The sequence below is a fragment of the Pholcus phalangioides genome, unplaced genomic scaffold, assembly GCF_987345545.1.
Source record: "Pholcus phalangioides strain wild (caught in Gottingen) unplaced genomic scaffold, Ppha-v1.0 ptg000004l_1, whole genome shotgun sequence".
NCBI lineage: Eukaryota > Metazoa > Arthropoda > Arachnida > Araneae > Pholcidae > Pholcus > Pholcus phalangioides.
Genome location: NW_028301597.1, coordinates 3297295 through 3309687, shown reverse-complemented (window position 1 = coordinate 3309687; position 12393 = coordinate 3297295). Strand labels below are relative to the sequence as shown.

The following is a 12393-nucleotide window of genomic DNA, read 5'->3' as shown; positions in this document are numbered from 1 at the left end:
CCACTAAAATTCACTAAAAGGAAAAAATTCACCGACAAATAATTCATCGACAAAGGGATATAGTGAGTGGATGAGCAGATTAGTGAGCAATCAAGTTAATGAGGCAATGATTGATCAAATGAGTCTCGGCAACACCATCTATAGGAAGAAGACCATTGGATACAGCAGGCCAACGCATGTGCCATCTTTATCCTTTTTTGTAGTATATCCAATGGCTATAGGTGAGATTATCTTCTTCAGTGATGTCGCGAGCTTCGCGCGGAGGCCTTCTGCTATAGATGGTGTTGGTCTGAGAGTGAGTGAGTGATCAGGTGAGCAAATAAGTGAGGGAGTGGAAAAATGAGCGAGTAGAGATGAACAGGTAAGAAAATGAGTGATTTAACGTGTGATCAAAAGACCAAGTGAGTACGTGAGCGAATAAACGAGTGGGTAAGCAGGTGAGCAAATGAATGAGTGAGTGAGCGTGTGATCAAATCATTGATTGGGTGAGGAGTGAGTGAGCAGGTGAGAGCAAATGAGAGTGAGGAAGTTAATGAATCACTCATTTGATCATTCACTTCATTGCTCACTCACTCAGTAACTCACCCACTCATCAAGTTCGTCAATCGCTTACTTGCTCGGTCGTTTATATTGTCACTCAATCACTCACTAAGTCACTCATGCGGTTATTCATTCTCTCACTCACACGGTCATTCTTACGGTTGCTCACTCTCACTCAACAGCTACTCACTATGTCACTCATGCGCTTTATTCACTTATACGGTTACTCACTCACTCGGTCATTCACTTGACCTATATTGTACGGTCACTCACTCACTCGATCATTCACTTGAACTATATTGTACGGTCACTCACTAGCTTATTCTCTAGCTCATTCACCCACTCATTCGGTCGCTCACACGGTCACTTATTTATTTCCTTGCTCAATCGCTCGATCACTCACTCATTTGTGACAAACTGTTGTCGGTGGCATTTCCCAGCGTTGATTTTCCGTAGCTGTGAGTTTTCCTATCGGTAATTTGAGTGGCAGTGAATTGAAGCGTAGAAATGGTAAACACTGTAAGTGCCAGAAGGGAAAGTGGGAAATCGCAAAATGCTGTTTCTACAGCCTGAAGGGACGTTCACATTTGGGATCTCTGCACACGCTCTTTTGCATCACTACCAGGCACTTTCTACGTTGACAGCATTATAAGGCATTACTCATTTGACACTTCGACATGATAAACGTTGTTTGAATATTTTTTTAGCACTTTTTTAGCAGCGTTTGCCATTTTTTACCCTTTTTCCGTAAATCGTGTTTCTTACTATGTTCAGCGTGAAATATTCTCCAAAATGATGTAGCAATAATTTCACAGTACGTATTTTTCTGATCAAAGACAAGTCTCTTCCCACCATTTCATCGAATTAAAAGCGGCATTAAGGAAAGAATGCGAGAAAATACTTTTTTTTTAAGTATAAGAACTATTTCAAAGAGTTTCAAAAGAGCGAGGAGAATTTCCTGACTAAAATACCAGCCAAAAAAGAAAAACTTTCCCTACAAGTATATGAGAGAGATATATATTTTCATTTTCATGCTTCCTCCTAAATGAGTATTTCAGGGCAGAATGATTGTGGGAAAATGATCTCATTTCTGAAAATGAGGACCGAAGAGCCTCGAGGGCAGGCGTCTATTTGTCTCATCTGAGGCTCTCACGATGCACGTTTATATAGCCTTTCTGAAGAAAATATTTACTTTTTCAAGGCAAAACTTTTCATATCTGCTAAGTAGATTTTTTTATGAGTTTGTCTTGCTTTGCCAGTTTAATCGAAATGACGGGATTTAATTAAAACTTATACTTGTATTTTTTTTCCACCAACTTATTATCATTAGTGGGGTTCGTACCTCTTGAATTATTAGTAGTTAAGTAACATTAAGAATAGCTGAAGCTTCTCTAAATGTCTACGAAAACAAATAAATTAATTATACAGAGTGGTACTTTCGCATTTGCTTTTAGCACCCTTAAAAACTTACGCTGGTCACAATTTCGATATTTGCATGAAGAAGAAAACTTTCAAATACACTCAAACTCGGTTATAACGATAACTTGGTTATAACGTTCATAATTTGCGGCAACTATACCTCGGATATAACGACAAATTTTTCGTCACTTTGCTTCCGTTTCCCAAGAAATCCCTAGAAAGTTCCCATTGTTTTCCGTGTTTCACAACGAAGCTTGCTTTAATTCGAATTGCATGTACTAAAATCGGAAGATAATCTGCTAATTTATAAATTATAAGGATTCTGTCCCCCTTGTAAAAAATATTTTTTTTAATTCCTTGCAGACCGAATGAACACCAGAATTCTTATGTCCGAATTATCCCGTCACCGCTATCCCTTCCAGCCCAGCTTCGTGGCATAATCTAATTCCTAGCTGACTTCTTGTAGCAGTTTCTTTGAAAAAATTATTATCATTTATACGTAATAACTGGCAATTTCGCCGACAATTGGAAACATTTTTGGCAAGGAAAGGTGATGTCCCCGTGTTTATGACCCCAATTTCCCATATCTTTCTCAATAAGATAAGTTCATCCCCTAATCACAGTGAAATAATTTAATTATTCATGTATTTGATTGCACCTGAGTATATTTTTCATGTTTGAAATGTGTCTCTGAAAAAGTCCACCTCGGTCGTAACAACACCTCGATTGTGACAACGAAATATTTTAAAGAATCTTCGATGTCGTTATAACCGAGTTTAACTGCTCGTTGAAATGTATCATGTATGAAAACGATATTCTCCGTGATTCCGAAAATTTAGATCAGCAAGGAATCGAAAAATAGCTCCGTTGGTGCGTTTGAATGACTCTCTTGATATTGCGAAATGAAACCATAGAAGGAACCGAGTCTTTTTCGTAGGTTCGTTTATTTTTAAAGAGGGAAGTTTGGACGAAATTCGTCTGTCTGTTAAGATGATTTTCCCCTTTCATATTGTATTTCTTTTCAGCAAACTCACAAAGAAAGACGACCAGAAAGGTTTCATGAAACATGACGAACTCGAGACAGAAGATTACTTCGACGTGGACGAAGACGAAGACAGAGCGAAAAAGAAGCCTTACACAAAATACGGAATCGACATCCCCGAGCCGAACTGTCCGTGTTACAAAAGCCTCAGCAAGAGATATTCTATAGCATTGCTCTGCAGTATGGGCTTCGTAATCAGCTTCGGAATACGGACGAACATGAGCGTTGCATTGGTCAAGATGATCGAGAAAAACAACCAGGTTAGCAGGTTTGAATTTATCCATCACTTGTTTATCGTTGTCAAAACTATTTCAAACCCGATCATTCATTTTTTGGAAGTTTCATTTTTTTTTTTTTTTTTGCATTTTTAATGCTCAAAAAGTGCATTAAAAACACAAATGTCAGCAAATCTTTATTTTTTCAAATTTTCGTTTCTTTGTGAAAAAATAATTCATTTAGTTCACATTTTTTTCAACCAGGAAGGCGCAGGATATTTTCATCTTCACATACAGTTTGTCCAGAAATTTATTTCTAAATTTCAAGTAATAAATCACACTTTTCCCAGAGGCACTTCCACCCGAAAGCAATCTAGAAAAACCCGTGTTTGCACGCTGTAAATGTTTCCTGATCTGCCTAAAATTTTATTCCATATTAAAAGTTTTCACGCAGCATCTGTCAATACACTAATTTAAATAATTTATTCTCACCTAAAAATTTCTTAGTTAAGGTTCTATAAATTCAGAGTTTAAAGAGTATCTTTTCAATCAAAGCAGAGCTGACAGAACTTGATATACCCAAAGCATTGTTTTGCACATTTAATACAGCTTCAATTGGAAAAAAAATTGCATTATATAAATGCCAGTAAATATACCATACCATAGCCAAACTTAGTTATTCTTACTTTTGCACTAAGAATAAGGTACAGGAGTTTCTTAAGCACCATAAACAAGACAGCACTAAATTAAAAGACATATTAGTCCTACAATTTAGTATTTTGATTGCTAGATATATTTTACTGTTATGCATAATAAGGATATTCTTTTAAGTATCAGTGATTATGTAGATAATTTAATAATAACAGAAATCAACATTACATATGTGACAATTTTTAGCACCTATTTGTTATGAAAAGAGTACAGCATGTGGTTTATATCAATACACATAGGTATATAAGCAGTTGAAATTTTGGAAGGTTGAGAATCATCTGGAATTGAAGAATATCAAATAGTTCTATAATTTTTCCTTCAGCTTTTATGCTATGCTCTTTTCAAATTGTATATTTTGTAAGAGAAAAAAAAAAAAAAATATATATATATATATATATATATATATATATATATATATATATATATATATATATATATTGTACAAAATAATCCTGTAGAGAGTAGAAAATTATTTTACAATCATATTAAATATATTTATACTTTGTATAACATTCATAGTCATTTAAACATTACATGCAATTAACGTGTGTATTTCCAATGGGAATTCTTGTATTGAAAAGCAATATTTGAGGTTTTTTGCCAGTTTTTGACGTGACAGTTTAGACCGTCAAAAACTGCCACACGTCAGAAACCTGCCAACCCTGACGTGTCGGCTGTCTCATGACGCGCCGGAGTCTGTAACAGCTGACGTCATCGTCGTTACATAACCGGTGAAAAAATGCCAAATGAGTCTAGTATGTGTGATGAATATAGTCGGACCCCGATATAATGAGGCAACACATGCATGAATTATCATGCATAGTATATCATATAGTACGATTTATCATGTTTATCAACGTGACGCTTGGGTATTATGCATAATCGCCGGTAACAGTTTAAGGATATTTATCAAAATGCTTAGTAATCATGCATGGTAATCGGTTATTTGTATAGTATAACCAGATTCATCACATTTACTGTAACATATACACCAAAATAAAAATTTATAGAACAGTTTGCGTGTTATATTACCGAAAAAAGTAGTACCGAAAAGTAATCCATCTTTATTTCTCCACTTCTAATTTCTATTCTTATTTGAAGTGCACTTTATTCTTTAATTTTCGTTTGCCTGTTTCTTATTCTGCCTAACTTTCTATTCGTTACTGGTTCTGGTTCTAGTATAACTTTCTTTCATTTCTTTCGTTTGCTATATTCTCTTCCTTTTTTCCCCATTATTTCAGACATTGTCTTCCACGCTTTAATCTGCAGTTCTTTGTTATTATTATTGCTTTTTGTTTTACATTTGTGTCCAAGTACGCAAACTACACGCAATTCTATTCAATATTTCTCTCTTTAATCAGCGATCATAGCAATTGTTTTTCTTTATGTGAATGAATGTTTTTTCATTGCACGAATACTGAACATCATTGAATTCATCAAGTAAATAACTGACAAAAAAAAATGCTTTTGTCTTTTATCTATGCAAACTAATTTCAGACGAATTCGGCAGCATTCAATTGGGATGCCAACACGATCGGAGTAATCGATTCTTCGTTCTTTTGGGGCTACATAATTACGCAGATCCCTGGTGGATTTCTCGCTGCGAAGCATCCAGCTAATAGGTAAGTTAATTCTATCGAATCATTGATGGATATAGATTGAATTATTAAACATTCGAGTATTCAGAAACTAGTAAGCACACACACTATTCGGATAAACTGGAATCTTAAAGAATTAGCAATTTCGTTTATGTGCAGTTTTAAAAACAAGCGATGGCGAAGTGTTTTCGATATTCCGGGAGATTAGGTTAGATTTATTCTTGAAAATTAATTATTTTTTTAGCATATATTAGTTTTTTTTCCTATTTTATCCTAAATTTTTCCGAAAAATGTATTTTTTTCTTCTATTCGACGTGAATTTTCAGTGTAAATTCTTCATTATGAAGGATGATTAAAACGGTGATAACATGGATTATATTACTTGTTTTTTATTTAAAAATCAGAGAAGGTTATTACACAGATAGAATCAAGTAGGTTTAACAATAATTCAAAGGATAAATTTTTTGCTCGGAGAGAGTTAGGCAGGTTTCCGGTGAAAAACCCACGTGTATTTGTACTATGAAATATTATCAGCAGAAAAAAAAATTCTTCGGTAAATGTATTTGCATAGCAAATAGTACTCGTTTCTGATATTTCATGTTTTTTTCTTTTCGTTCTTACTTAGGGTCTTTGGTTCTGCAATAGCGGCATCGTCTTTCCTCAACCTTTTGGTACCACAGTCAGCGATCATACATCCAAGTCTAGTTATTATAGTGCGTATATTGCAAGGTTTGGTAGAAGTAAGTAAGATGCCACATTTGCTTTCGGTTAATTCAAATCAATCTGTGCATACACATATTATTTTGTGAAAACTTTGTGTGACAAAATGAAACGACTGATAAACGTCATTCAATCCATTACAACGACCGAACTCAACTCGGCCCCCCGCCCCCGTTTTTTCCTTCAAAGAATGAATAAAATCCGTCGTTTAGTGTGTCTGACAGACCTTGAAATTTGATGTTTGAAGTAAAAAGAGTATTACTTGAAGTAAAAGAGTATTATTTAAACATAGATGGTTTAAAGACAAAGTGTTGTCAAAAATACGGTAAACCTGGTGGTTAACAATCACTGGAAACTTTGCTTACCTTTCTGTTTTATTTTTTCACATTGTGGCTCACCCACTTCTTATTTTCTTGTAAACGTCTTTGCCCAATTTCTCAATGAGGAGAATATACAGGCAAGTGAACTTATTAGTGTAATTACTTATACAGGTGATTCCGTAACTCTCCCTGTCGCATTTTACTGGTGAACCGTTGAACCTAGAAACATACTTCCAGTTAGAAAAAGGATCCAACTGACGTGTTGTCCTCAGTAAGTCATTCATATTGCAAGGGATTGTATAGTTATTAAAATATAAAAATTAACTTTTTATACGGACACCCTGTGCTGAAAAACACAGTTAGGAAGTTGTTACCCTGTGTCTCCGGAAGCCAACAAAAAAATCATGTTTTGAATATTCGCACAGATATTCAAAATCAAACATCATAGAAAAGTTGGAAAAGAGAAGCATAAACGAGGGAAAAAAGACGTTGTTCGGTATTTTATTATGTTCTTTCACAACTTTTCTCCAATTTTTGAATTCCAATAGCTCATCGAATACTGTATTTAAAAACTTCTTTTTGTCGGCCTCAGGAGAGACAGGGCAACAAATTTCTAATTGGGTTTTTGATTACAGCGTGTCCGTTTAAAAAGTTGATTTTTTTGCTATCAACTGTACATCCCTTTGCAACATGAATGGAATATATCTGAGTTCTACACGTTATTTGGATGTTTTTCTAATTGGAAGTATGCCTTTAGAATCAACGGTTTGCTGCATGTAGTGAAAAATAAATGTAGGTTTTGGTCATATACGGTGGTATTTCTATAAGTATAATGTTCATACTGTATTATGTAATTGGTTTTTTTTTCCAACTGGATACACACATTTTCATTACAACATTATAACAAAATGGAAGAATTTTATTAATTTACTTTTTTACGTCAATATAATATACAATTTTTCGGAGAACTAAAGATTTTGTTAAACGATCGCTATAACGACCTTCCAATATAACGTCCGTTTTCCATGGAGTGAAGGTGGTCGTTATAACAAGTGTCTACCGCAGTGGTTCTAAACCGGTGCTCCGTGTGCACTTCCCAGGGGCTCCACGGTGACTCGAGGAAAATAAATCAGTAAATTTGATAGATAGATAAATAAAAAAAAGAGGTCTACAGGGGTCCGCCATAAAAATTATACACAAAAAGGGCTTCTCTAGTGAAACAGGAATCCGCCATAGAAATTATATACTGAAAAGAGCTCCGCGAGTCAAAAAAGGTTGAGAACCGCTGGTCTACCGTATCTTTATTGCTCTGCTTAAACAAAGGATAATTGAATTCGAGAATATTTTGGGTGTGTATTCAAAAGTTTATAGCCGTAATTATTAAAGATAAAATATGAAAAAAAATCACGGTATCAAAAATCCATTTTGTTTCCAATTTTGTGATTCATACGAAGAAAAAAGATTCGACCTTGATATCATTTGAATTAAGTACTGCAGCTACTTTTTTGACCGAACATGCACCTCATACACATTTTTCTGTGGAATTTCTAGTGAATCGGTACATGCTAGAATGTGCAGAATGCGCGTTCTGAGTGTATGTGTTGTCCTAACGTATTTGTATTGCCAGAGCTGTGTTTGTTTCTACTCCCATCTGGCTTCCTTATTTTGAAGGGAAGATGGTAAATGCTTGAACTTTCATATTATGTTAATATCATGTTTAAGGTCTGCCTTCTCTTTGAATTAAATATTCGTCATGCTTTTCTCAGAAAATTATTGAAAGTTGGATTTATGGTAAGGAAGAATGAGAAAGAAAATAAAATAAATTACAGTTATAAGACAAAGAGGAACAATTTACTGCATCATGGACTCGTACGAGTGAAAGGAATTATATCAACACTAAAACGATTTGACATTCTTTTCCTTTTATTTCCACGGAAACAAGGAAAAAAAAACATTTTTCATAACTGGTTGATTATATGTTTTGCTCTCCCATCTCCGTGCTTGGAAAAGACTATCCCTTTTAACGTAGATCGAAAGAAAGAGCGAGTGTAAATCGATTTACCCGTGTTCCGAAATGAAAAAGGCATGGTGCATTTTATTCACGTATGAGCACCAGGTGTCGTTTGATTTAAAATTCCCACGCATTAACTTGGAATTATCAAAAAAAAACAAAAACTTTTCTTTAAAAAATGAAAAGGGCCTACAGAAAGAGAGATAGAGTGGAGCAGTCTCTTGTAAAATTCATAAAAGCGCAAGCGACGGTGGAAGCTCAGTTTTATAATTCTAATTAAATTGCGTGAGAAGGTGTCGCACGTCTTCGTTATCCACTTATACATCAAGATGTGTTTAGGCTTGAGCTCATAGAAGCAGCGGTGCCTGAATGAGTGCCTCTTTACGCGACTCGTCGAACGTGCTCTAATGTGTATTATAAACTAAGCTGTATGATGCTAATATGGCCAATTTCTTTCTCTTTTTACTTCGAACGGAATTCAAAATTTGATATTTTTATGCTGTGTAGCTATTTGTTTGGACACGGGACCTAGTTTTTTATGCTTGGGCGTTATATAATTTAGTACCAATTCGCCATATTGTGCCCCCCATCGTGAAATCACGTTGTTATTTTCTTATGATGAATTAGTATTTTTCCTCGGGTTCTATAATTCCCCTACTTTAATTCGTTAATCATCATCATTTCATCTTTTTGTCGCACCACTGTCATTTTCCTTTGATGATTTAGTCAAGTATCTTATTGACATGGGCTACCGCACCCTTGCACTTATTGTGATTTCAATCTTTATAAAAAAATTCTGTCTGTCATGGTTTCTTCTGAATATTTGACAGGTTGGTTTGACCAGGCATGCTACATTCTCTGCGCATGTGTGAGCATAAATTCCTTTTGTCGGAAATTTAATGTGACCAGGTCTCTAGAGGGACGCGTTCCCAAATTTCTATTCGCTAAGAAGGAAGAACAAAGGATTTATCTGTCCGAAACGTGTTCCTTAATTTCCTTAAAGAAAATTTCAATTTTTGTTTCATTATTTTAATTTAATTGACGATTACGAAATTCATTTTGTGAACGAAGTATGTTTCTTTTTTGTATTTTCAATGTTTGATTGAAAGTTTGGGTGAATAACTTTTTAGATCAATAAGTTCGCGTAAAAATGACTTAATTAGTTGAGATATGTATGTTGAAGGTTTACGGAAAATTCACCGCTAACAATTCGTCGACGGAAAATTCACGGACGACACGAATCAGTAAGCCAGTAAGTGAGTGAGAAATGACCGAGTGAGTGAGTCAGTAAATGATACAGTAGTTAGTGAGTGAAAGAGTGGTTAGCGTTGATGAGTAAGTGACCTAGAGATAGAATAAGTGACCCGGTGAGTGAGTGGGCAACTGAGTGTCATAGTGAGCGACCCTTGTGGTAGACTGAGTGATCTAGTGCGTGAGCGAGTGGAAGAATGAGTGACCTAGTGAGTAAATGCGTGACCTGGTGATTGAGTGCGTGACAAAGTGAGCGATCTAATGAGTTGGTGATCATATGAGCGACCTAGGTAGGAAGAGACAGATTGAGAGAGCTGGTGAGAGTAACAGAATGAGTGGCCTAGTCAGGTAATAACAGAGTGAGTGACCTAGTTAGTAAGCGAGTGATAGAGTGAGCGACCTATAGTGATTAAGTGAGCGATCATTCAGTCACTTGTTAATTCACTCATGTCGAACGGTTGTCTGTGAATAATTAGTCGGTGGATTTTCCGTCGATGAATTGTTGGTCTGTGAATTTTTCGGACACGTTTCATTGGCCATGTTACCTTCACCTGTTGGAGATATAGCCAAGAGGTAGACGCTTTAAAAAAAATCCTATTTTTTTAATATTTTCCGTAGCACGGACGATGTCACAGGAAAGACGAATTATGTGAGTCGTTTGATAATCCCCCTATTTTAGGGGGACTGACAAATTTTTCCATATTATTTCGCTTTTGGGAGGGGCGATCGTTTCCATCTCCTCCCCCCTCCCCCCATCTCTGGATCTCTGCCTGAGCGAGGGCAGGCATCATCAACTGCGAATGGAGCGGAGGCAGACATCTTCAGTTGTGAATGAAGTGGACAGGGCCGTAACTGAATGGGAAGGGGAGGGGGGCAATTGTCCCATGCGACAAAATTTAGGGGGCGGAAATTTTATGTGGGAACGAAGAACTCCGTTATAAAATTATCGAATTTTGAAGTTGTGGGGGTGGCAAGAATCCTAGTTACTTTTTTGAAGTAAAGGCAGGCATTTTCATGGATCGCCCGCATTTTACGGGACAAATTTCTCTTATATTATCGGGTTCTTGGGAGGGGCGATCATCCAATCACCTCCCTCTTCATCCGTGCTTGCATGAACGCAACGAATCTCGATTACATTTAATGAATATTTCATTTCCAAATGTACTTACCACGATTCCTCTCTCGTTATTGTCCAATAAATCAACATAAAACCCGATAAATTAATTAAATACATTAGATTATTACCGATCCGCATTTCCTAACCATTCATCGCATTTCTTATCTAGTGCTCTAGGTTTTCTTTGGATTTCGACCTGAGGAGAGGCTCGAGGTATCTCTTTTAAGATCAAACAAAGAAGGATAAAGAGTGTGGGGGGGGGGGGAGGAACGTGCGGCGAGATCATTAGCTAGTTTTGTCTTTTAGTTCCGCACAAAAGCTTCGATCACCGCGCTAAACATGTTTCCGAAAAAGCGAGACGCATTTACTCTTGCGAAACGTTTTGTTCTCGCGGTATTTTATTGCCTCGTTAATTACAACCCTTAATTTTGTATTTGAGTTTGTACTTTTCTGGTCGAAACAGATTTTTCCTCTTTGGAAAGATAAACATACTTTGTTTGTTTTACGTTGTTCGGTCGAGTCCCACGTCCCTTTGGATTCAGGTTGTTACCTTTTAGTTTCCCTTATCTTTCCGATTTTCGAAACGGAGTAGGTTGACACCTTGTTTTGTTCCTTCAAAATCCATAGATATTTATGTAGCAACGATCTGGAGGAGTAAAATATATTTTGGTATGCAATAGAATGGTATACGTCCATTTTTAAATTCTTCGGGGTTGGACAAAGAATTTTTATTTTATCGAAGGGCAATTGAATGAATGAACGCAAGAACTCTGCTACCGGACTTATCCAGTTACCGAGATCTCTTCCAGTCCAGCTTCGTGGCCGAGATCGAAGGACAACTACATATATATTTATTTTGGTATAATATTCACATTGTCAAAATGTTTTCTACGTTGGCAGATTGCATCCGGTTGATAAATTTACAATTAAAATACAATATTTAAAGGAAATAAGCGAGGAAAAAATAAACGAGAGACCTGACGGGTTTCAGCACTACTGGGTACCGTTTTTAATTATCATATCCAGAATAACATACACACGACTATTTTAGTGATTTGTCCAGGGGGTTGTGTATCTTCGATGTATATTATTTATGGCGTAGGCCAATGAAAAAATCCGGTTTATTGCAAAGAGCCTGCTCACTTTGCAATGCATTCGGCTAATTGGAAAAATTACCTATCACTTTCTAAATCAGTCTGATATTATATTATCGTAATGAGTCTAAACGCCTCTAAGCTAATTATAAAATTTGCAATAGAGATTGCTCAAACAACCTCATTTCATCCGGGCTCAATACAGAACGAGTTCGATATCCGATTTTCGTCCTTGTCAGAATCTTTCCTGGGGCGCATTAATAACAGAGTCGGCAACAACATGATCACAGAAAAAGATTGCTACCGCAGGGAGTCCCACACCGGGGGGGGGGGGTAGCTTACAAATTTTTCGGTG

General features: G+C 36.2%; 1 protein-coding gene across 1 annotated transcript in view; it reads left to right on the top strand.

Annotated features, from left to right (window-relative positions):
* LOC149086443 (vesicular glutamate transporter 1-like) overlaps window positions 1-12393 on the top strand; it is a 167368-nt gene that overhangs the window by 141753 nt on the left and 13222 nt on the right. Inside the window, exons 3-5 of the mRNA XM_089255597.1 lie at window positions 2985-3261; window positions 5425-5549; window positions 6151-6265. Coding sequence (XP_089111723.1) covers window positions 2985-3261; window positions 5425-5549; window positions 6151-6265 — 517 coding nt within the window. The remainder of the gene's footprint in view (window positions 1-2984; window positions 3262-5424; window positions 5550-6150; window positions 6266-12393) is intronic.